We start from the raw sequence: 25,814 nt of genomic DNA, 5'->3' as shown, positions 1-25,814 counted from the left end.
GCACCCAATGCCAGCAAGGATGTAGAGAAGCTAGGTCAGTCACACAATGGGAAGGTAAAATGTTCTAGCCACTCTGAAATACAGTTTAGCAGTTTTTTATTAAACCAAACATACAATTTACCATCCAAACCAGCAACTACACCTTGGGCATTTATTCTAAAGGCATGAGAACTTATATCCACGCAGAAACTTGAATGCAAACATTCATAGCAAGTTTATGTGTTAATAGCCCAAAACTAGAATCAGCCTAGATGTCCTTCAGTAGGTGACTGTAAATAAACTGTGATCTATCCATACTGTGGAACACTACTCAACAATAAAGAGGAATAAACTATTATTTGGAAGCAACCTAAGTGTCTATCAACTGATGAATGGATAAAGCAAATGTGGTACATACACACAGTGGAGTACTATTCAGCTATAAAATAGAATGAGATCCTGTCATTTGGAACAACATAAGAATGAATAAGATCTAATATTCACCAGCACAACAGGTGGTGATAGTCAATAATGATTTAATTGTATATTAAAAAAATAAAAGTACAATGGTATTGTTTGTAACACAAAGGATAAATGCTTGAAGTGATGGATACGCCATTTCTCCTGATGTGATTATTATACAGTGCCCATATCAAAATATCTCATGAACCCCATAGATATGTACACCTACTATGTACCCACAAATATTAAAAATTAAAGAGGAACAAACTATTGACACACAACAACTTGAATAAATCTCCAGGGAATTTTGCTGAGTGAAAAAAACTCCAATCCCAAAAGGTTATATAGCATTGAGCCCATTTGTAAAATATTCTGAAATGACAACAGTTTTGAAATGGAGGACAGGTTAGTGGTTGCCAGAGGTTAGGGACGTAGGGGTGGGAGAAACAAGAGATGAATGTGGTTGTTTGTGGTGGTGGATACATGAACCTGCACAGGTGATACAATTGTATAGAAATAAATATACACACAAATGAGTTTAAGTAAAACTTGGGAAATTTAAGATCAGTGGAGTGTATCAGTGGCAGTATCTGGGTTGTGATATCACACCACAGTTTTTGCAAAATGTAACCTTTGGGAGAAACTAAGCAGAGTGTAAAAGAGATCTCTCTGAATTTTTCCTTTTCCTTTTCCTTTCCCTCCCCTTTCCCCTTCCCTCCCCTTTCCCTCCCCTCCCCTTCCCTCCCCTCCCCTTCCCTCCCTTCCCCTTTCCTCCCTTCCCCTTTCCCTCCCCTCCTCCTCCCCTCCCCCTCCCCTCCCCTCCCCTCCCCTCCCCTCCCCTCCCCTCCCCTCCCCTCCCCTCCCCTTTCCCTCCCCTCCCCTCCCCTTTCCCTCCCCTCCCCTCCCCTCCCCTTTCCCTCCCCTCCCCTCCCCTCCCCTTTCCCTCCCCTCCTCCTCCCCTCCCCCTCCCCTCCCCCTCCCCTCCCCTTCCCTCCCCCTCCCCTCCCCTTCCCTTCCCCTCCCCTCCCCTTCCCTCCCCTTCCCTTTCCCTCCCCTTTCCCTCCCCTCCCCTTCCCTCCCCTTCCCTCCCCCTTTTTTTTTTCTTTTCTTATCTCTTCTTTTTCTCTTTCTCTTTTTTTCCTTTTTTTTTTGAAACATCTGCCACCCAGGCTGGAGTGTGGTGACGTGGCATGATCATGGCTCACTGCAGCCTTGACTGCCTAGGCTGAAGCGATCCTCCTGCCTCAGCCTCCTGGGTAGCTGAGATCACAGGCATGCACCATCATACCTGGCAATTTTTTATTTTGTTTTTTTTTGTAGAGAGAGGATCTTGTTGTGTTGTCCACACTGGTCTTGAACTCCTTGCCTCAAAGGATCCTCCTGCCTTAGTCTCCCAAGTAACTGGTAACAGTTGGGAGCCAATGTACTTGGCTAATTTTTTTTATTTTTTATTTTTGTAAGAGACAGGTCTTACTATGTTGCCTAGGCTGGGCAACTCCTGGGCTTAAGTGATGCTCCTGCCTCAGCCTCCCAAAGTGCTGACATTACAGGTGTGAGCCACTGCACCCAGCCTGAATTATTTCTTACAAGTGCATGTAAATCTACAATTACCTTCATAAGAATTTCAATTAAAAATAATCAAGCAGAATCCTATAATTCAGGAAAAGACATCATGGCAAGCCGCATGAAGTATCCTCACAGCCCTTCCCTGCCCATTTCTCGGGGGGTTCGAGGTCTCGGGGTTTCTTCCGCTGACACCCACCCTCTCTTCTCACAGTTGGAGAGCACTCTCCTGGCATTTTCATCCGTGCGCACAGTTGCTTCTCCTCTGGACGCACAGGCATCGTGTCTTTAACAGAACTGGAGCAGGGCTACTTAGCAGAGGGAGGCCAGCGGCCAACAGAAGACCAGAGCGCTGCCCACCCGGAGGTGGTCAGTCCCCACGGTGTGCAGCTGTGTGTGCTCAGGGTGTGTTCTCACACACAGCTTTGCAGAGTGCGATCTTTGTTGTGTTTAAAATCCAGAAGCGAGTCCTCCAGCAAACCTACGATGAGTGTGTTGGTCTTTCCCCAATGTTTTATGCCTGGGTGAAGCAGCCACTTCTCTATGTGTGCAGCAATTGAGCAAAATTGATTTACAAAAACTCTCCTACTAATATTTGCCTAAGGAGGGAACTGGAATTTCATTTTGGTTGGGGGTGGGGGTGGTTAAAAAGAGCATGCCTTGCTAGGACCCTCTTAGAGTAGAACATGCAAGCTCTCCCAGATCAGTTCTCAGAGTCACTGAGCTGTGCACAGGCTGTTCAAGGGCATCTCATTTGTCTTTATCTCTTCTTTCTGGACCTTGTGTTAAGGAAAGACATGGAAACACCAATAAGAGCATTGTCGTAGAGAGATTTGGCCATGAACCAGGATTGTAGCAAAGGGGTGACTTCTCTCACTACCACCAAGTACTCCAAAGAAGCATAGAATCTAATGAAAATAGATGTAGTATCAGGATAAGCTCCTATCTCCCTCCTATTGCTCCCATATTGCCCAGTAAGCCCCATAAGTTCAGAAATTCTGATTCCCAGGTCCCTGAACCTGCACATCCTGCTCCTCCCTCCACACCCCTGTGCTGGGGAGGGGAGAAGAGGTGCCCACAGATGCAGCAGGGGTGCTGTGACAGAGCCGGGAACCAGGGTGCTGGTGGTCCACTGAACTGGACACCTGGAGAGGTGGCTGAGCAGCAGGTGGGGGGCGTGCGTCTTCACTGGGGTGGGATGGGGGTTGTGGTGAATCATGCTGAAAAATGCAGAGGCAGCAACCGTCCTCACCAAGGAGAGAGCAAGATTTGATTTTTAAAACAAATGAACAGCCTGAGGCTATTTTTTTTAATGAAAATGACCATAAATGTGCAATGTGTGCCATATGAACAAGACCACCTCACAAAGTCCAGCACATTCCCCTCCCTTCCTCCTCCCTAGTCAGGGCAGGATGGCCTCCCCAGATTCCAATCCCGTTTAGTTGTCAACCAGATTGAGGCTTGGACCTCGGTATAATTGCTGACCTAGAAATTCATGGAAAAATCCAGGCCAAAGTATAAAATACTTCATTATTGTCTAGGGGAACAGGGAAGTGGAGATTGTGTGTGTATATGTGTGGATGCACGTGTGTGTGCGTAAGTGTGTAAACGTGCGTGCATTATATCACATCTGGAGAAACAGCTCTGTGTAATTAACCTTTATTCTCTACCTCTTCGGCAAAATCCCTGGGTTTTGTTTCAAGGATAAATTTGTTGTCATTTTCCAAACATGAATCCCCATTCTATGTCATGTAAAGTCTGCAATCAGCCATTGGGAGTCTCAGGTTTCCCTTGGGGATATGTGGAAACTCAGCCTCGCCCTCACCCCTCCCGAAACACACACACTCTTCTCTCTCACCATGTCAGCTTTTTCAACTCAGCTTATTAAAGGCCTTTAAAAAGCTTCTAAAACTGTTCCTTCAACTTTGTTCTTTGTTCTTCCACGCCTTTGTTCTTTTGCCAGCCATGAGCTCAGGGGGCTGCCTGGCGGGCCTGAGCCTGGGGAATGCAGGGCCGCGGGTCCACAGCTGGCCGTGCCTGCGATGGAGCAGAAGAGGGAGAGGTTCGTTTTCCAGGCTGCACCACGCTGGGGGTGAGCGGGTTCACAGGGAGCCAGCAGTGGTGGGCACCACAGCCTGGTGATGTCAGACACCAGCGGTTCTTTCAGAGGAGTCTCTCCAGCCCCAAGCAGGAGCCTGTTTTCCTTCTGTGTGTGCAGCTAAGGCCCCTGGAGGGGCTGAGAGTGGGGGCTGAGTCTTCCTGGGGCCAGGGCCCCCCACAAGGCCTCCGATGAGCCCCAGAGGGCCTCCCTCTCGGGTGTCCAAGTTGCAACCCGCTTTTTGGCCTTGTCCACCCTATGGTTTTCAAGGCTGGTTAGAACTTGCTAATGTTAAAAAATATGTATTACCTGGTTGTCGTCTGGCAGTTAAAAATACGTGTGTGGAGAATGACAGCCTAGACTGCACCCTTGCTTGCTTGGGAAAGGTTCAAAAAGGAGGTGCCGCTCTGAATCCCTCTCACATCAGGAACTGTATCATTTGTTCACAGCGTCGCTCACTTGCCCATGTCCAACAGACAGACGCCCGTGCAATGCAACGTGTTATTTGCTGTCTGCCAGTGAAGCTTGACCCCCCAGGGGCTGAGTTTTGCCTCAAGAAGGTGAATGTGGATGTCTTACGCTTCCCACCCTTCCACAGGTCTCCCCCCCGGTCATCATTTTGCAATGAAGCTGTTCGTAAAATCGAATCGGTCAGGATACAGTTAAGTAATATAACAGTAATGGCCCCAATGCAGCAAACGACTAAACCACAGCACATAGGAGAACAGATTTTAGAGCAAGATTGTTCTTGCTAATTTGCAGTTTCAACAAATTGATATCCTCCTTTTTGCTTCTTGTGTACATTTTTTTTTTTTTGGTCACACATGTGGTTCTATCTTAAAAGACAGAATTGTAGGATAGGTAATATTCTACTCAGAAGTCAGAGCTAGGTCTCCAGCTCTGTGAATTCTGTTTGTCCTTCATCTGCAAATTGGGGATAATTCTTACCTACCTTCCTAATAGGTGTTCATGAGAACTAAGGTAAAACAAGTAAAACATTTAGGATGAGTAAGTGCTGAGTGTATTTTAATGATTAATATTATTAGTATAATCAAAATTATATTAGTTTTTCAAAATCATAATGATATGTCTCAGTGTGAATATACATATTTACTATTTTAACGTATGTAAAAATATTCATCAAGTCAAAGATATCTTCTCTTAAAACCACAATAATTACTTCATGCGCTTTGAGGAAGAATTAACGATGAGAGCCTTTAATGATTGGAAGATGAAGCGCCTTTGCTCTGAAATCTGACACAGAACAAGTATGGCACATGAATTAGGTTTTGTTACATTTTTATCCTCTTACCTTTGTAATTGCTTCAAGTTGTTTCACCACTGGTTTAAGTGATTTGCGAGGGCAAGTTATGATGCCAAAATGATGTCAATGAAAGTCTGGACTAATGACAAATGATGTCAAAACCTGAGAATGTGAATGCAAATTGTAGTTAGACTAAAAAAAATTAATGTCAAAAAGCATATTAAGCTAACAATACATTTGAAAGACTTTATGGGAAAAATGAGACAAGATGAGTTATGTGCCATATAACAGCGTCTCAGTCCTCTCTATGCCTGCCTTTTTTAGACAAATTGATCATAAAAATTAAATGCGCTTTAATCTGTGTCTTCACTGTACTGAGTGAAGTGGACAATTTGCCAGTGCCCAGAAGAAACCAGGCCCTCCTCCATTGTCCCTGCATGAAGCCCAGAAGGAAACTTCAGACCATTGTGTAAGACCTGGGGGACCTCTGAGTCCCTGTGTGAGAGCTGGAAAAGGTCTTGGTGGGGGGCGATCACCAAATCCCAATCCCTCCCTTTATAGCATGCAAAATTGAGGCCCTGGTGCTTCATGTGACTTGCTTAAAGCAATATAGCCAGCTAGCTGCAGAGCTGAACAAGGAGGCCTGTTCCATTGTGCTGTGGGAATTCTCAGCCCTCCTCCCTCCCTGGTCTTCCCCATCTGGGCTCTTCTCCCTCCATTCCCAGCTGACCCCGCCCTTCCCTCCAGTGGTTATTAAATCCTAACATCCTAGGCAGGGGTTGGCTTGGGCTCTGAGGAGCAGTCACTAACGGGGGCAGCTCCTGAGGAATGCGAATGACCCAAGGACTGGCCTGGGAGTCACTCCTGTGTCACGATCTGCCTTGTGCTCTGTTGTTTCCTCTGGCTCGGTGATTTGGCACTGCTAGAACATCACAGGCCTCAGAGAGCAGGTGGAGAAGACGCCTTTTGGACTGGAAGCCCGCCCTTCACAAAGAGGCCAGCCCCAGATGTTGTGTGTGGTTTCCTTCACGCTGTATTTTAGCAATGACTATGCTTTTGATCACAGCCTGATAAATGTCGCAAAGGCCTGACTCAGAGCCCCACTCTGGAAATGACGCAGGGGGCAGTGAGGCCAAAGACACAAAGCTGTGCCGGTGGGCACTCAGGGCTTCTGTCTGAAACGGCCACCTCCAGGCCTGCTCTGGCCTCACACTCCCTGTGCCTCCTCTTGGGTGGTGGCCGTATGTGGAGAACTGCACCCTGGTGGAGCGCTGGTCTACCCCAGCCTCCCTTTCTAGCCTAGCACAGCCATGCCTGCAGTGTTCCCTCCTCTGAATCTGCCAGATCCTCAGTGACTTGAACTTGGACCCTCATGAATCCCCACCTTGCTGGTCTCAGTGACTCTCTGCTTACCTGCCTTGTAGCCCAACTGTGTTATTGCCTCCGAATCCCCCGTCACTTGAATATTTTTGTGGTTCTTTGTTTGCAGAGGCCTCAGAAACTAGGTGATTTTAGAAAATAAATATGATCTCATTAAACCTACATGTTGACCCGTCTTGTGAGCCAGTCTCTTAAATTAGGGCATTCCAGAGGTGGAAAGAGAGAGCCTTGCCATTCGTTTGAACAGACGAACGTCTGTCCGGTCAGGTAGAGATGGGGACTTTTTCATAGATGACCCCATCTCTCCACGAGGTTGAAATATTTTCTCTTTCTCACCGTTAGGTTAATGCATAAAGTCTCCCAATTAAATGCTAAAAAGTAACATACTTCTCCCAGTGAGGATTCCTGCTATACACGGGCCCCTGCATGGCAGGCAGATCCCTTCAGGCTTCCCTGTAAAGATGAGGAGGGTGATGCCTCCTTCCTTTCGATTGCTGTTGAATTAAGCCCATATTCTGCATTGAACGGAGGCAGAAACTTGGGAGTATCCTTTCGGAACTCAGAATAATTGAGAACATTCTCAGTCGTAATGAGCGTTACTCATTAGTCCAAAGCTCCCAGAGTCAGAGTGGAGGGAGAGGGTCGAGTGATGAAAAGTTGAGAGTTTTCCTTGTCATTCCTTTAAGTCTGAAACCAGACATTCTAGCTTTGAAATACCTGTTTCTGAGTAGCTATAGGAATGCTCTATGAGGATCAATGTCACTGTTCAAAATTGTTTAATATGGTGATGTGATGTACACCAACCAGATCAGGCTAACTGATCACATATGCAGGTCTCCTGAGCTCATCAAGCTGACAGTTGACAGAGATGTGCATTGTTGGACTAGCAAGAGAATTGGATGGCTCCCTGATGTATGTTTTCCTAGCACCCAACACTTCAGCTATCATAATCTTCACTCAACATCTTTGTGATTATTTGTGTAACATTTTTCCTCCCCCATAGGCTGTAATCTCTGTGAAAACAGACCTTGTCTCCCTGGATCACAGCTATATCCACCAAGGCCTGGCACAATGCCTGGCATTCAGTAGGCACTGATGAATGAATGAGAAATGGATTGATGATGGATGGATGGATGGTTGGATGGATGGATGAATGAATGGATGGAGCTCAGTGTATTCATTTTGTGGTCTTGCATTCATTTTCCAAAGAAAACGTATCAGGAGTAGCATGCTGACACAATGTGGAATTGGGGAGAAATTGCCTTCCTCCAGTTTAGTTGAAGAAAGTCTCACAAGTAATTTTTAGACATCTCTAAAGAGTGATGACCATATTTTCCTGATTAAATTTCTTTTCTATGAGCGCTTTATTTAGTGAAATTTCACTTCTGATATTTTCTTCTGTCTTATTTCATTCTAGTCTGTATTCTAAGTTTGATTATTTGTTGTTTTTGTTGCTATAATGTCCCAGTATCTGTGGCAATGGGCTGTTTATAAATTTTACCTGAAGAAACTGCATAATTGTCACACCTACCCAAGATATCATTGAGATGTGATACATTCTTTTGGGCTGTCATAACAAAATACCACCGACTGGGTGGTTTAAGCAACAGAAATTTATTTTCTCGCAGTTCTAGAGGCTGGAAGTCCAAGATCAAGGTACCCCAAAGTTTGATTTCTGGTGAGGGCTCTCTTCCTGGCTTGCAGTCAGCTGCCTTCTTGCTGTGTCTTCACATGTTCCTTTTTTTTGTTCACATGGAGAGAGAAAGAGCAAGTTCTCTGGTGTCTTCTTATAAGGACACCAGTCCTGGATTGGATTAAGGCCCTATTCTTAGGACCTCATTTAACCTTAATTATCTCCTTAATAATCTTATTTACAAATACAGTCCCATTGAGGGCGAGGGCTTCAAAACAGGAATTTGGGGAGAAGGCAACTCAGTCCATAATACACGACAAATGGAATTCCTAAGACACTCCAAATTCTTTGCCTTTGGCTCCTCTAACATTGCCCATCACCCTGTGTACATGTGCAGGGCTCATCCATATACCCTTTCAGGTTGAACAGATGCTGTGTCCTGCAGCCACTGGGAAGTCCAAGGTAAAATTTCTATTTTGATAACAACTGTTACTAAAAAATGAAGAGTGCCTTTCTGGTGGGTTTGTGTCTAGACCCTGAATCTGTGTGCCCTGTTTTGAAATAGAACATTATGTGGAAACATTTATCAGATGGGTATCAAGCATTCTGCCCAGTTTTCTATGACTTGGTTTGGAGAATGGACTGACCCAAACCTTCAGAAGAGAACCCCAGGGGCTTTCAAGGGGCTGCGGAGGACGTGTAACCATCGTATGTGGAAAGAAAGCCATTTTCCTCTATCTCCCCTCTGACTTCCACCGCCTCCCAGGTTCTCCTCACCTGGACGACCGTTGCCTAGCTCCCAGAAGCACAGCAAGAGGCTGCTGGCTTCCTCTTCTCTTTTTTATGTTCAGGTAGAGCTGAAACCATCAGGCAGGAGGATGTATGTTGACTTGGAGTAGACAGACCCACCAAAGTCATGTCTGCCCTTGGCTCGGCCACAACTCTGGGACTGAGTGGCGGGGAAGTGGGAGGAGACACCACCACCTCTGGCATCTTGAGAATGGACATTCCCTGGTGCAACTGAACTGGGCTCACAGTTTCTTGAATGCCCATGATTAAAGAAAAAATGCGCCGTACTGCATAGATAGGACTGAGTCTGTTCTCCATTACATATAAACTTCTCCATTATCATATATGAATCCAAGAGGCATGGTGAAATGAAATTTACATCTCTATTGTTAATTACCAGTTTCTTTGTTCTGTAAAGGTGTTCTTCTACACCCATCAACTCAGAGGATATTATGATTTCCGTATCGATCATTTAAAATGCACCAAAATCAAAAAGTAACAAGATTTCACGTTCATGATGGTTTTTCTTTTCCCACAGGAGTGAATTCTACCCATGACGATACCATATTCTTGCTTCTGAAAGGAATAAACCTTTAAAAAGAAATGAGTGGTTGTCCCAGTTACAGAAACGGACTTTTCAAAGCCCCAAGCTTGCGATCATTACCATTTGTGGATAGAAACATGGCAGAGGGGTTTTCAATAAAAGTTATACCCCTAAACAGATAACCTTGCTGCAAAAGAAACTTCATGCTTCTGTTCAGAGACAGGTGTCTTGCTAAAATTACTTCTCTGTTTTCTGTTCCTTCACAGTGGAGATGCCATCACCTTTGAAAAATCTACTAATTATAACAGCATTATCCAACAGGAAGCAACAGTGAGTGTTGAATCAAATAGATTTACTATAATAGACCTAGACCCAGCAATACCAGTGATTGCTTAATTTGATCCAGCTATTTTTCTGTGTGTAATGTTCTTACTCCGGGTAACCCCTAACTGTTCACCCATCTGACCATGAATGTTCAGTGCCCACCACTTTCCATACACTGTGCCAAGACAGACGTAGTCTCTGTCCTTAAGGAACCTACTGTTTGGCTGCACATTCCCTGCTTAACTGTGTTTCTTCAGCTAAAATTAAAAAGGATATATAGGCTGTTGGCAATAAATGTATCTGAAGTGTCTCCCTATTACAGTTACAGCTCTTTGAATTAGGACGCCAGAACTATGAATAACTAATGTATGACATCATGAGTTGATTTTATTTTAGTGGGCCAAAACGGTATGATAGTACTTGGATACTGCTTTAGTGCGGGCTGCAAATTACCATTGACAGGATGGCTTCCACAACAAACATTTATTTCTCACAGTTCCAGAGGTCGGAAGTCCCAGGTGCCAGCATGGCCAGGTTACGGGAGGGCCCTCTTTCAGGTTGCAGACAACTTCTCATTGTGTGTCACGTGGCGGAAAGAGAGGGAACAAGCACTAATCTCATTCATGAGACCTCCACTTTTGTGACCTAATTACGCCCAAAGGCCCCACCTCCAAATACCATCACTTTGGGATTAGGGTTTTTTTGTTGTCGTCGTCGTCGTTTTGAGATGAAATCTCATTCTGTTGCCCCGGCTGGTTCAAGCGATTATCCTGCCTCAGCTTCCCAAGTAGTTGGGATTACAGGTGCCCACCACCACACCGGCTAATTTTTGTATTTTTCGTAGAGACAGGGTTTCACAAGTTGGCCAGGCTGGTCTCGAACTCCTGGTCTCAAGCGATCTGCCCCCCTCGGCCTCCCAAAGTGCTGGGATTACAGGAGTGAGCCACCACGCCCAGCCGGGATTAGGACCTGGGCGGGATACCAACATTCTGTCCATAACAGATACTGTCTTGTTGACAAGTGTCATTGAACAGGTAACCTTTTATAAACATGTTTTGTGACCAGCCTTCATGAGGGCTGAATAGGTTGTGAAAGAACAGCTAAAAACAAACAAAGCCCCTCTACTTAAGTAGAACACAGTTGTGTAGTTGGGAAGCTAAGCTAGACGTGGAACAATGGGTATCATGTCGAATGGGCAGTTCAGGCCATGGGTGGTTTGGGAACTCCAAATTGGGGTGGGGAAGAGGGGTTATGGGAGGCAAGAGTGAGTAGGGAGCACTGCACTAAAGAGTGTGGTTCCTACTGTTGCTGTGACAAATTAGCACAAACTCAATGACTTAAAACAACACAAATTTATTACCATACAGCCCTGGAAGTCATAATGCCAACACCATTCTCACCAGACTAAGATCAATGTGTTGGCAGAGCTGTGTTCCTTCTGGGCATTCTGGAGAAGAATCTGTTTCTTCCCTTTTCCAGCCTCTGGACGTCACTCCCATTCCTTGGAGTTCAAGACCAGCCCGGCCAACATGGCAAGCCCCATCTTCAAAGCCAGCAAAGGCAGGCTGAATCCTTCTCGCGCTGCAGTCTGTCTGGCTCCCTGCAGCTGGGAAAGGTGGCACTCCCTAAAGTACCTTTATGATGACATGAGGCCACTTGGATAAGGCAGGAAAATCTCCTGTCTCAAGGTCCTTAACCTGAATCACATCTGTAAGGTCCGTTTTGCCATGCAAGGGAACATAGTCATAGGTTCCAGGGATTAGGACATGGACATTTCTGGGGTGGAGAGGCCTGATTCTGCCTGTCACACCGCCCTTGAGCTGGTCCTGAAGGGGGTCGCTGGCTCCTCTCTTAGGAGGGTGTTCATTTTGAGGGCGTAGCCTGCATTGGAGCCAGGAGGTGATGACAAACGTGTGTGGAACCCAGCGTGCATATGCTGGGGAGAAGTGCACTGGGCGAGATAGGTGGAGAGGACCAGAGGGCACAGAGCTTGTTGATGCTAGGCAGAGAACTTGGATTTGACCCGGGAGACCGTGGGGCACCATCGAGGCATCTTCAGAAGGAGAGTAACAGGATACATTTGCTTTGGGGGCAATAATTCTGGGAACAGTGTCTTCAAGGATGCAGGAAGGATCAAAGGCATTCAGGAGAATTGATGGAGTAACCCAGGGGAGGTAGATGGTGCCTGGTGGAGCAGGTGATGGTGGGAAGGCATCACACATCAGACTCCCAGGAGCTGACACCTAGTGCGTGCTCACTAAAGAATGAGTACGTGAATGGTAGCATGTATCTCTAATGACATTTCTTGGGTCTATCGAAAATCTCAAACTGCATTTAATATACCTAAAGAATCTACGTAGAATTTCTCATTTTTTTCTTTTTTTTCTTTTGGAGATGGAGTCTCGCTCTGTCACCCAGGCTGGAGTGCAGTGGCCGGATCTCAGCTCACTGCAAGCTCCGCCTCCCGGGTTCACGCCATTCTCCTGCCTCAGCCTCCCGAGTAGCTGGGACTACAGGTGCCCGCCACCTCGCCCGGCTAGTTTTTTGTATTTTTTAGTAGAGACGGGGTTTCACCGTGTTAGCCAGGATGGTCTCGATCTCCTGACCTCGTGATCCGCCCGTCTCGGCCTCCCAAAGTGCTGGGATTACAGGATTGAGCCACTGTGCCTGGTCTCATTTTTTTCTTTGTCATTTTTCAGATACAGCTTTTTTTGGATACATATTTGTCATTATGCAGTATTTATTTATTTTGCTTTTTAGAGACAAGGTCTTGCTCTTTTGCCCAGGCTGGAGTGCAGTGGCACGATCCCAGATCACTGGAGCCTCCAACTTCTAGGCTTAAGCCATCCTCTCACCTCAGCCTCCTGAGTAGCTAGGACTACAGGTGTATGTCACCATGCCCAGAAATGGGTTGTTTTGTTTTTGTTTTTTTGTTTTAATTTTTTTGTAGGTTCTTACTATGTTGCCCATGCAGGTCATGAACTCCTGGCCCCAGGCAATCCTCCTGCCTCAGCCTCCAAAAGTTCTGGGATTGCAAGCATGAGCCACCACACTCAGCACATTATTTAAAAGTTGGTGGATTTTTAAAGACTGATATACAATAGATGTATATATTTTCTGGATACACGTGATATTTTGATACATTTGTATACTGTGTAAAGATCAAATCAGTATAACTGGGATACCTATTGCCTTAAACAGGTATCTTTTCTTTATCTGGAGGCAGCCAAATGATTCTCGTCTGGGTATTTGAAAATATCAAATAGATTTTTGTGAACTATAGTAACCCTACTGATTGCTCAAAGCCTAGGTCTCATTTCTTCTGTCTGTCTGTCTGTACCCACGGATCAACTTCTGTGCATCCCCTTCTTTGCTTTGTTAAGTTGTTTCCACACTGGAATTCTTCAGCATGCTTCCTGAACGCCTTCTGCTGCAGAGAATCTTCTGCAGGGATCCACACTTTAGTGGCTCTGTACTCTACTTTTACTTTAGGTTTCTGGTTGTTTATGTTGTAAAGAAATATTTCAATTTATGATTTTAAAAATATCGTTTGTGAAAGACCAATTCTTTTCACAGTTTTTAATGAAAGGATTATGCCTATAAGTAATGTAGGGACCTCAGGGAATTGACTTCAGGAAATCATGAATTTGCTCTTTATTATGTTGTGTAATAAAACACTTTTATATTCTCCCTGTAATCGTTTCTTGAATATCTTAACAGCACATTGTCAGATGTTTTCTTCTGAACAGGTGAAACTGTGTTATATGTGCCATGGTGAAATGTAGAGATTTCTGTAGCATTCGACAAAGAACTGTCTGCCTAAGGCTGCAGTTCTCAGCATGGGCATGCAGAAGGCTCAGTAGGGAGGCTGGTTATACATCTGGAGTTCTCGTCTCATCAGACTCACCAAAGGCCTAGGAACATGGATCTCAAGTGCCCCAAGGGATTCTGATGTGTTTGAGAATGCTGCTTTGGGAATACCAGCAGTAACACTCAAGAGAACATTGGCATAACCGGGAGGGTCAGAGTGTGCGTGCACTGGAAAATATGGATGTAGTCGGGGTCTTGCAGTATGAGAGGTTAACCCAGAGTTGAAATCGAGGATTCCTCAGTTCTCTAACAGAAGCACCTATGATCAGGCCAATGAGCTTCACGGAATAGCTCCATCCTTCTGTATGATCAACTTGAGCATCACCCATACCCATATACGAGAAGACCCATCTTTTTTTTTTTCTGTTTCAAATTATTATTTTTTTTATTATACTTTAAGTTCTAGGGTACATGTGCACAACGTGCAAGTTTGTTACATATGTATACATGTGCCATGTTGGTTTGCTGCACCCATCAACTCGTCATTTACATTAGGTATTTCTCCTAATGCTATCACTCCCCCAGCCCCCTACCCCCTGACACGCCCCGGTGTGTGATGTTCCCTGCTCCGTGTCCAGGTGTTCTCATTGTTCAGTTGTGTTCTCATTGTTCTCACCCACCTATGAGTGAGAACATGCAGTGTTTGGTTTTCTGTCCTTGCGATAGTTTGCTCAGAATGATGCTTTCCAGCTTCATCCATATCGCTACAAAGGACACGAACTCATCCTTTTTCATGGCTGCATAGTGTCCCATAGTGTATATGTGCCACATTTTCTTAATCCAGTCTATCATTGATGGTCATATGGGTTGGTTCCAAGTCTTTGCTATTGTGAATAGTGCCTCAATAAACATACGTGTGCATGTGTCTTTATAGCAGCATGATTTATAATCCTTTGGGTTTATACCCAGTAATGGGATGGCTGGGTCAGATGGTATTTCTAGTTCTAGATCCTTGAGAAATCGCCACACTGTCTTCCACAATGGTTGAACTAGTTTACAATCCCACCAACAGCGTAAAAGTGTTCCTATTTCTCCACATCCTCTCCAGCACCTGTTGTTTCCTGACTTTTTAATGATCACCATTCTAACTGGCGTGAGATGGTATCTCATTGTGGTTTTGATTTGCATTTCTCTGATGGCCAGTGATGATGAGCATTTTTTCACGTGTCTGTTGGCTGCATAAATGTCAAGAAGACCCATCTTCTGATGACTCCGAATAAAGCCAATATTCTAAAATGTGGTGTGAATGAGGCTTAGACAGCATCCAATGGAGAGACCCCTTTGAGCTCTCCCCTCTGTGTTCCTGCTTTATGTATTTATTTAGACATCTATACCCCTACGTCATTCCAACAGTATTAACGGGAGAAGTTTTAACATGGCATCTCCATAATATTGTGTGCATAGTATGCATTTTCTCCAGGGAGAGAGTTAGTTGCTTTCATCAGATTCTCAAAGAGGTTCAGAATCACAACAGAGTTATGAAGGACAGACTTGAGGGCACCGAGAGGACAGTTGAGCATGCTGTCTAAACTTCCGTGATCCTCAGTGAAGTACTGGTATATACTGGTGCATCGGAGAGGAGGAAGACACAGTGGTGCCTGTTTTCCGGTGTGTGCAGCACTGCGTTTCCGGCGTGTGCAGCACTGCGTTTCCGGCGTGTGCAGCACTGCGTTTCCGGCGTGTGCAGCACTGCGTTTCCGGCGTGTGCAGCACTGCGTTTCCGGCGTGTGCAGCACTGCGTTTCCGGCGTGTGCAGCACTGCGTTTCCGGCGTGTGCAGCACTGCGTTTCCGGCGTGTGCAGCACTGCGTTTCCGGTGTGTGCAGCACTGCGTGTGATGGTGGCTGAGCTCACTCCTCCTCTTAAGGGTGGGAACAGGTGATCAGAGAAGCTGCCCTGCCCTCAGATGTCTTATAGACAGAAACGTACCGCAACCCACAAAAGCAATTTTACAAGTGGGTAGCTTAGTGAGGCTTAGGGTGCGTAAGGACTGGGCAGGCTAAGGATGGAATGCTGACCTTGGAACTATAGGGTCAGAGAGTGGGTCATAAGTTTGAGAGAAAATGAAAATTCACAGTCTGGCGTAGCAGGGTTGGCAGCTCAATTTTCGACTTGGAGGAATTCTTTCATCCTACTTTATTGTAAAGGAAATTATTCAAAAGCAGTCTATGACAACGCTGATGAAATCATTTCAAATAAAATGGATTCCCTTTATTCAGACCAGGAGGAGCCCTCATGCCTCCCCGTGCCCAGAGGGGACAGCAGCATGAGTGACACAGGGAGGCAGGAAGGAATGTCGCACTTGCTTTCTGCCATGCCACCTTTCTTCCTCCTTCCCATCCTATAATTGATTCTTTTCTTTTTTTTTTTGAGATAGAGTTTTGCTCTTTGTCGCCCAGGCTGGAGTGCAGTGGCACGATCTTGGCTCACTGCAGCCTCCACCTCCCGGGCTCAAGCAATTCTCCCGCTTCAGCCTCCTGAATAGCTGGGAATTACAGGTGCCCGCCACCATGCCCGGCTAATTTTTGTATTTTTAGTAGAGACGGGGTTTCACCGTGTTGGCTAGGCTGGTCTGGAACTACTGACCTCAAGCGATCCACCCGCCTCTGCCTCCCAAAGTGCTGGGATTGTAGGGCATGAGCCACCATGCCGGGGCCTGTAATTGGTTCTTCTAAAGGAAAGTCCATGCTCCTCATTTTCCTTGTTGGCAATGGCCCTGAGAGTTCTGATACAACCAACCATTATGATATAGGCAGGATGACCCAAACAGGGTATGATTTTATTTCAAGGAGGAACAATTACATGGACAAGGGTTGTAGAAGTGTATTTGTGATATTACATAATTCATAGGTAATAGTCTTATTGTACATTGCTACAGAGGACTTATAAATAGATGATCCCAAGAGAGATACATTTGGTAATATATTAAATCCTGTCCCTTCCCTGATGGCCATCGTTCATAGAATTATAGACAAAAATTAGCAGCATTTGGAATAAAATGAGAGGAAAGCTGCTGGAATCAGTAATGTGTGCAGAGGTGTGGCTAAAAGGTTACATACCATATTAACTTAGAGTAGTGTGATCATAAGATGATTTATATGCCAAAAAAGTATTTTATTTTAAAGACATAATCCATTGCACAAATGATTTTTAGTGTGAAGATCATTCACCGATGAAGAGAGACCCGGTTGGATCCCCTTTGTCTGAATTCAGGAGATGTCCATTTTTGGAGCAAGAGCTAGCAAAGAAATACTCTTGTAATGTGGTAGGTTTGCACTCATGGGACGATTAACCTTTCATGCTGTGTGATGCTTAGGGCAGTAAATAGCTTCCTTTTGTGCCTGTGGTCATAGTTGTGTCACATGGAATAATGTTTGCCTTTGCCGGACATATGAGGACCAGCAACCTTCCCTGGCTTGATGGTGCTCATGAAGTTTAGGGTTCCTATCACATCCTACGGCAAGGCTCCCCCTGGGACTGCCTCTTCCCCAAGACAAAGAAAGGAACAGATACATGGATTTTCTAGAATTAGGGCTGGGGAATTATGGAGGGGGAAAATTGAAGTTTAGAAAAAAACATGTCAACATTTGTTGGCCTTTGTAGTGGTAGAATAAATCTGCAAGTATGAGTTATGACATTGAAATGAAAGCTACATGAACTATCAGCCTCTAAGGTCTGCATTCATTTATAGAAACAAACAAAAAATATGCTATGGCCCAAGTGAAGAGCCCAGCTATTGTCATTTGAGAACTGCAACAAGAGCGGCCTCTGAGAGCTTCAGAAAAGTCTGTGAGGATCAGTTCATTTCTGAAATGGCCCACAAGCTGAAATAATTTTCCATATTCTTCCTAGATGGCCTTCCTTGCTGATGAATACTGCAACTATTGTCGAGACATTTTACGAAACGTGAGGAACCAAGAACTTGAGAGGGTAGGGTTTTATCTATAAAATACAAGCCTTTATGACTCATTATTCATCATTTTTATTTGAAGAGACCCCATCAACAGATGTCCAGTGGTAGCCCACTGCACTGAAGTGCTTACATTCTATGCACCTATGTTGTAGTCATTGAGTTCTTGAAGGTGACATTGATATTCAGTGTAATCAGTTGGAAATTCTCCAAGGTGCTAATACAGGTAACTTTAGGCTCTAATACAAATTCAGCTATTTTTTAGATCCTAATTCCACTCATTTTGAATAAAGTATTGGTAATAAAATTCACCCTGGAATTTTCAATGGTGCTGAAGAGCCATTTTATTGATAAGCGCTAACTGAAGATGGAGTAGGACTTCGCGGCTGAGTGATCTGGCATGGGTATTGTCACGATTGGATTTTATCCTAGAATTGACTGTGGAAAACATGAATAAATCTTTTAGCTATTCTGAGTTTCATCATCTTCAGTGTGAGATGAAAATCCAAGGAAACAAGTGCACATTCAAATGAGAATTTTTTCCTGATGCTTTAGTATATTCTAAGCACTTCAACTTTGGGTGATAACGTTCATTCAGCACGATTGCGTTTACTACCTACTCGGCGTAAAGCATTCTAGTGAGGGAAAGACCAGGATGCCTTCAGGATGGCCCCTGTCCTGTTGATGCAGTGTTACAAATATCCATCCACACTGGATATCTGACATATTCCTTTCCTTCTTCACTTACTCATCAAATACGTATTTAATTCCCACCCCGTGACCATTACCAGGACTAGGAAAGTATTCTCCATAAGGTTTGAGAAGTTAGTAGTCTGGTAATGAAAGGAGCAATGTTACCCAATAAATATGATGCAATGTGGAAAATTCTAGAATAGCTGCATGATTAGACTATTCTGGGTGCCCAGAGAAGGCCAGGGAATGCTTCCACAGCAGGCCACATTGCTGCTGACTCTAGTAGGAAAGGCAGAGGTGCAATAGACAGAAAATGGGGTAGGAGAGGGATTCCAGGTGGAACCCACAGTGCAGGTAAAGACAGCATGATGTTCACAGGCATGATGTGACAAAAAGGTCACTATGACTATATTATTTCTTTTCTTTTTTTTGAGACACAATCTTGCTCTGTTGCCCAGGCTGGAGTTCAGTGGTGCCATCTCGGCTCACTGTACCTCCACCTCCTGAGTTCAAGCGATTCTCCTGCCTCAGCCTCCCGAGTAGCTGGGACCTACAAGCGCCCACCACCATGCAGTGCGGCTAATTTTTTGTATTTTTAGTAGAGACGGGGTTTTACCATGCTGACCAGGCTGGTCTCAAACTCCTGACCTCAGGTGATCTGCCCACCTCGGCCTCCCAAAGTGCTGGGATTACAGCCGTGAGCCACCGCACCCAGCCTAGATTTTATTATTTCTAAAGAAGAGAAGCCAGAGGGGAGGTGGGAAAGTAGGCTCATGCCAGAGAGGGCCTCGGATGCCCCAGGAAGAACTCTGACTTATTGAGAAGACAGTGGGGGAGCAGTGACAATAGGGCTTGGCTGTCGTGGAACAGAGAGGCAGCGAGGAGGTTTTGTCACAGTTGAGGTGAGAAGCGACAAGGGTCGGTTCTGAGGCAGTGACAGTGATATCAGAGAGAAACGGGCAGGTTAGAGAAATATTTCAGAGGATGGCACAACAGGTTTGGTGACTTGGACGCGGGTAGTAAGGGGTGAGCAGAGGTAGGTCTGTGGTGGTGGCTCCACCCAGGCCCCCCTTCCCCAAAGCACCATGCTCCAAGGTTCCCAACCTTAGAGAAAAGGGATTGCTACGCCCTGTGTTGTATTTTTTGGAGTCTCTTTGGAGAAGTCTTCTCTAGAATTCATGCCCTGATAACAGGATTTTAAATCGGGGCCTGTGGCCAAGTAATTCAGGAGTTGACCCTAACTTCCTTGACAACCTACGTATGGGGCCAGCGCCTTGTCTAGTGTCACTGGCAGGTCCTAGCACCAGGACCAGGGGAGATAAAAGGTTGTGATGGCTTGCAGTATCTGAGCCTGTGGAAATCCCAAACAGGCAAGAGTCTCTATTGGCTGCAAAGCTAATCAGTCACCTGGTTCAAGAACGGAAACTGAAAAGTCAAGATAGGAAAAAACAGAAAAGAGGAGCCGCCATTTTGATGCTCCACGAGGTTGTCCACATAAGTCTTCAGAGAAGGCTCCTGTGTAAAACCACACCAGTCCCCTTTTCCTTCCACAGTCGTTAGGCGACTTCTAACTTGATGGCAAGGAGGAGGTCTCGTAGATTAAGTACTATCACACCTCTCTCTGAGCTGAAAAATGATTGAGACAGTCAGTCAGTCAGTCAATGAACATTTGTTCTCTCTCGGCTGTGCCCTGTGGCGCAGTCCTCATCCTAGTATAATCAGCTGGGGCCCCCTTGTGGTCAGAAACAGCTTCCCTTCTAGAAACTGCCTCAAGAAAATATTAATAATGTTCTACAGTATCCCATCCAACTGGCAGATGCTTTCAGATGGGTTGTTGGAAAGAATTCTATCAAAATACAGCTTGGAAAAGCTGAGAGGCAAAGCTTTACATGCACTGGAACAAAATTCATCCCATTGTCATCTGGGGCTAAGGAAGCATCTATGGGAGGGTTAGTCTTGCGAGGTGGAAAAAGAGTTTTGGCGATATGCTCTGTTACTTACCCAGGTGGAGGACTTGCTTACTTCCTTCTGGAAGTCTCTGCAGCAAGACACAGTCGTGCTGATGTCATTGCCTGACGTGTGCCAGCTCTTTAAATGTTACGACGTCCAGCTGTACAAGGTAGGAGGACACGTGAGTCTCTAGGGTATATCCACTGCAGAAATTGCCGGCAAATGCTGGGTTTGGACCCACAGCTCCACCTCTCTGCGGTCCCCATGGTCCTCTCAGGAGTGAATAGTGGGGTGTGTGGACCAGGAGCCCTTTGATCTCTGCCTGACACTCAGTTTTCGTTTGTGAATTACCTCATGGAAACCAAAAGCCAATGCACATAGTGACCTCTGGTTCCATACCAGTGAAGTCCGAATTGAGTCGAAGTTCTTTCTCTGGGAATTTCTGGAAAATAAGATATTCTAAAATGAATAATTGGAATAATTTTGTAATATGCATAACTGCCAGGGTTTTTGTTTTGTTTTGTTTTGCTTTGCTTTGGTTGAAGCTCTGTCTCTAAAGTGATTGTATTTGGAGGGTTGTATTTGCAGGGCCAGGTCTGTATCTTTTCTGGGTTAAAAATGTGTTCTCCTTCGGCGAGTCACAAGCCTTACTTTTTATTTTAGTATTTTTAAGGAAATCATCTAGTACTTCTAAGTTTTCAACACAAAGGTTGAAAACTGGAAGCTGGGTTCAGCCCTTAAATATGTTTGGTTTGACCCATCTAGTACTGGCCGGCATTGTGTGGTTTTTTAAAGGTATTTGAATCACTTAACAATCTTTGAAAAATACTTGAGGCCGGGAGCAGTGGCTCACGCCTGTAATCCCAGCACTTTGGGAGGCTGAGGCAGGTGGATCACGAGGTCAGGAGTTCGAGACCAGCCTGGCCAAGATGGTGAAACCCTGTCTCTACTGAAAATACAAAAAAAATTAGCCAGGTGTGGTGGTGTGCACCTGTAATTACAGCTACTTGGGAGGCTGAGGGAGGGGAATCGCTTGAACCTGGGAGGTGGAGGTTGCAGTGAGCCGAGATCGCACCACTGCACTCCAGCCTTGGTGACAGAACAAGACTCCATCTCAAATAAATAAATAAAAATATAGGAAAAGAATTCCAACTGTGGCTGCACCAGTCTGACATCCTGCATGGGAAGCAGTGGCCAGGCTGCGTGATGCTGCCCCCTCAGACGGGGTGGGGACCCACTCTCAGACTTGTTGAGACCCGCCCTGTCCCTGTGGCATGTGTGAGCTTCAGTCACACCTGCACCATCAGCAGAATCATAGTGTCTTGATACTTTTGTTGTAGGGAATTGAGGATGTTCTCCTTCATGACTTCTTGGAAGATGTTTCTATTCAGTACCTGAAATCTGTGCGGTTATTTAGTAAGAAACTTAAGCTGTGGCTTCTTAATGCTCTGGAAGGTTTTCCAGCCCTCTTGCAGATCTCCAAACTCAAAGGTAGGTTTCAATGAAAAAAAAATAAATTCTGGGCCGGTGCAGTGGCTCATGCCTGTAATCCCAGCACTTTGGAAGGCTGAGGCAGGAGGATCACTTGAGCTCAGGAGTTTGAGACCAGCCTGGGCAACATAGTGAGATCCTGTCTCTACAAAAAAAGTTTTAAAAATTAGCTGGGTGTGGTGGCACGCACCTGCGGTCCTAGCTACTCAGAAGGCTGAGGCAGGAGGATCCCTTGAGCCCAGGAGGTTAAGGCTGCAGTGAGCCATGATCATGTCACTGCACTCCAGCCTGGGTGACAGAGCAGGACCCTGTCTTTAAAATAAATAAATAAATAAATAAATAAATAAAATAAAATAAATTCTGTAAGCATAGAGGAAGCATCTGACTTTCACCCTGGGTGGTAGCTTTTAGCTGCTACCCCGTGCACTCAGCTACAGTCCGGAAGACCCAGCCTGCTAAGGGTTTCTGACTTTTAGTGCTGGTGATGGATTTTTGTGCTGATCCAGCCACACCCTTTTAAGCTATTTCTCTTGTGATTACTAACATGGACTCAAAAGTCCAGGTCAAGGTGTTCTACGTGTGGATATTCACCAGGGCATTCACGTCTCACACCCGAATTGCACCATCTCTCTGCTGAGTTAATTCTAGAATGCTTTCCCCTTCGGTCTGACTGCCAGGCTGCAGTCTCTGAATGCTGCTTCCACCAGGCTATTTATCTGTTCAAGGCCTGCAGTGGCTTCCGAGCGTGAGCCTGAACTGCTCTGTCACCTGGTCCAGTTCTCTATCAATCTGCCCTCTTTGTGCCCCTGCAACTCCGTGTTCCTTCAAAGGCCAGCCCACACCTGCCATGCCCTGTCAGATCGTCCTGGAAATACTCATTTTCTCCCTCTCACCTTTGTGAAGTTTTTCTATCATTGCCTGAAGCTCTCGAACTCCCCACGGGGTCCCGCCCTCCTTGGCCAGCTCAGGGCCATTTTCTCACCAAGCCGGCACCAGTTATTTCCCCACGTTTTTATGAGTCTTGCTTCCTTTGCAGTTGTTTCCTAGGTAGTGCAGATAGGGGACTTCTCAAAGTGCCTGTATCATAGGACCGTGTCTAATCACCACCACCCCTCGCCCCCGCCCCGCACCCCCAGTGTGTTCACTACTCACGCTGAGTACCCTGATCCAGTTTGCCCCACTTGGAAATTTTAGGGACGTTGCAGAAGGTGACACTGGGACTTGCTGCAAAGGGGTCCAAGGAGTGGGGAGCAGAGCCTCGCTCCAGTTTGCCTGTGCTCCTTTAATACCTGCCTGAATTCAAGCCTCTGTCTCTTCACTCTCTAGGCTCCTTCAGCAGTTTCCTAGTTGGTCATCCTGCTTCCATCCCACTCCCCAGCCACACTCTCCTGCACCCCCAGTGATCATTCTAAAACAGCACTTAATCAATGACCAACCTTCCCTGGCCTCCGCTGCCCAGATGGCCCACTCTCCTCCACTGCTGTGCAGTCATTCACAGTTTGGCCTCTGGCCCCATCCCTGTCTCCATCTCCCCAGGGACTCCCATGACCCAACAGTACTCTTCAGCAACACTAGACTGGCTGTCCCCAGAAAAGGCCCTTATTCCTGCCATTTTCTATGCTTGGACTGCCTCCTGCCCCATTTCTCCTGGCTAACTCCTACCTACGCATCAAAACCCAGATTAAATGTCACCTTCTCAGTGAAGCTTTCCTGGATACCTTCTTCCAAACAGCCTCCCTTTCTTCCTTGTGCTCTCACATCACATGGGAGCACCTAGGCTGCTTTTGGGATGTGTTTTCTTATCTGGTGACCACCCTCCGGAGCACGAGCCCCTTGAAGAGAAGGGCTGTCCTCTTGCATCCATCAGCTCAGCAGCCATCCAACAAATACCTACGGAGCAAGCACTGCACGAATGTTCTCCCAAATATTTGTCAAATGAATGAATGCGTTCAAGAGGAGAACACCTGTTTCTATGTGTTCCCTTTTCATCCTTTTCTTTCCTTTGATTATTTTCCAAGGAAAGCACTGTAGGATGAGAAAGTTGGGGGTGCTCAGGATTCCTGGGTGAAAACCCTAAACTCCTCTGAGTACCTGTCTTAGTCCAATCTGGCTGCTGTAGTAAAATATCACTAACTAGGTAGCAGTAAATAAACAACAGAAATGTATTGCTTGTAGTTCTGGAGGCTGGGAAGTCCAAAATCAAGGCATCCACAGATGGGTGTCTGGGGAAAGTCTGCTTACTGGTTCAGAGACGGCTGTTTTTTTGCGTTGTCTTCACATAGTGAAAGAGGCAAGGGGTGTCTCTGGGGCGCCTGATCCTCTTCATGGGAACTCCACACTCAGGACTTCATCGCCTCCCCAAGGCCCCACTTCCTAACACCGTCACAATGGGGGTGAGGTTCAACATATGAAATTGGGGGTGTGGGACACAGACATTCAGATCATAGTAGCACTCATGTCAGATGCTGGGGCTACTTAATGTTTCTGGCACATGAGGACATTTCAGCCAAGTGTCTCCTGCCAGGATCTCGTAGCCACTCAGAGAGGGCCAGCAGACAGGGCGTGGGGAAGTTGCAGTTTAGCCGGCTATGCCTTCCTACCCCAAACATGCGCCTTCTCTTCCCCACTGCCCACGTGAGAACTTGAAGTTATCGTATTAATGGCCATGTGTGTTGTTCTTAACAGAAGTTACTCTATTTGTCAAAAGACTAAGAAGAAAGACGTACCTTTCCAACATGGCTAAGGTAGGTTTCAGCCAAGCAGATAGGAGGGAACAAGGCGGTTTCCTGAAAAGAGGTGAAAGCTCTGAGTCCCTGTTAAGAGCGGGTGGTTGCTCTGTCCACCTGGAGGGCAGAGGGCAGGCAGGGTGGCCTTGCCTGGCCACTGGCAGAGGAGTCCAGGTGGGCCCCCGTGACTGAAAGCTAATAGCCTGCCCCCTTTCCGCCCATCCTCAGGAAAGCTCCAATCTCCTGGCTCTCTCTGGGCAGGAGGGAAAGCAGGTCAACATTTAAAAGATGCCCAATGTCCTGGTGTGGAGGGCTCATACCTGTAATTCCAGCACTTTGGGAGGCCGAAGCAGGCAGATTACTTGAGGTCAGGAGTTCGAGACCAGCTTGGCCAACATGGCAAAACCCTGTCTCTATCAAAAAAAAAAAAAAATACAAAAACTAGCTGGGCATGGTGGCACGTGCCTGGAGTCCCAGCTACTCGGGAGGCTGAAGCAGGAGAATCTCTTGAACCTGGGAAGTGGAGGTTGCGGTGAGCTAAGATTGTGCCACTGTACTCCAGCCTGAACAACAGAACTAGACTCCATCTCAAAAAAATTAAAAAAAAAAAGTCTTGAGGGAGGCCCCACAGAGGTGCCAGTGTCAGAGGTAACAGGGCGTCGTAGCAGAGCCTGTGACAGACAGACAGACATACCCTCCACCCGTGTGTGTGGCCCTGTGAACTCAGTGTGGCCAGGCCGCCAGTTACTTCAGCTCTGACCTTTTCAGTCCTGGGTTGATGCAGAGAAAGGTTGAGAAGGGCTGAAGAGAAGATTCTGTGATGCTGGCACCCGGCTCGTGGGCCGTCAGGAGTCTTCTCCCAAGTCCTGCGAGTGCCCTATCGGGACACAGCCTGGGGACCATCATTCTGCTCCAAATCAGTCTCCACTGGGAGGATCCCAGCTGTGGCTTCTGTGACCCCGAGCCGGGCCCCACCCTGCCAGTGCAGAGCCCTCCCCAGACTCTGAGCTCAGTGGGGTTGTGTCTCACTGCCAGTCACAGCCAGTCCTGTTCTGCAAGGCTCTCACAGTCCTGACTCGGTTGGTCTGGAAATGACCCGGCAGCGTGCTCTTCCTCTCAACCCACCCAGAGCAGCAAGC

At 46.2% G+C, this 25,814-nt stretch overlaps 1 protein-coding gene across 2 annotated transcripts in view; it reads left to right on the top strand.

The window, feature by feature from the left end:
- Positions 1-22,311, top strand: part of LOC102131898 (regulatory factor X8) — a 57,470-nt gene extending 35,159 nt beyond the window's left edge. For both annotated transcript variants that reach the window (XM_065526648.2, XM_005575108.5), the window contains 5 exons: positions 9,979-10,042; positions 17,060-17,170; positions 17,758-17,835; positions 20,514-20,627; positions 21,799-22,311. In XM_065526648.2, the coding sequence (XP_065382720.1) occupies positions 9,979-10,042; positions 17,060-17,170; positions 17,758-17,835; positions 20,514-20,627; positions 21,799-21,963 (532 nt within the window). In that variant the 3' untranslated portion in view covers positions 21,964-22,311. The remainder of the gene's footprint in view (positions 1-9,978; positions 10,043-17,059; positions 17,171-17,757; positions 17,836-20,513; positions 20,628-21,798) is intronic.
- Positions 22,312-25,814: the final 3,503 nt, after the last annotated feature.

This window comes from Macaca fascicularis, chromosome 13, assembly GCF_037993035.2.
Source record: "Macaca fascicularis isolate 582-1 chromosome 13, T2T-MFA8v1.1".
NCBI classification, from domain to species: domain Eukaryota; kingdom Metazoa; phylum Chordata; class Mammalia; order Primates; family Cercopithecidae; genus Macaca; species Macaca fascicularis.
This window is presented reverse-complemented; position numbering and strand designations above follow the sequence as displayed.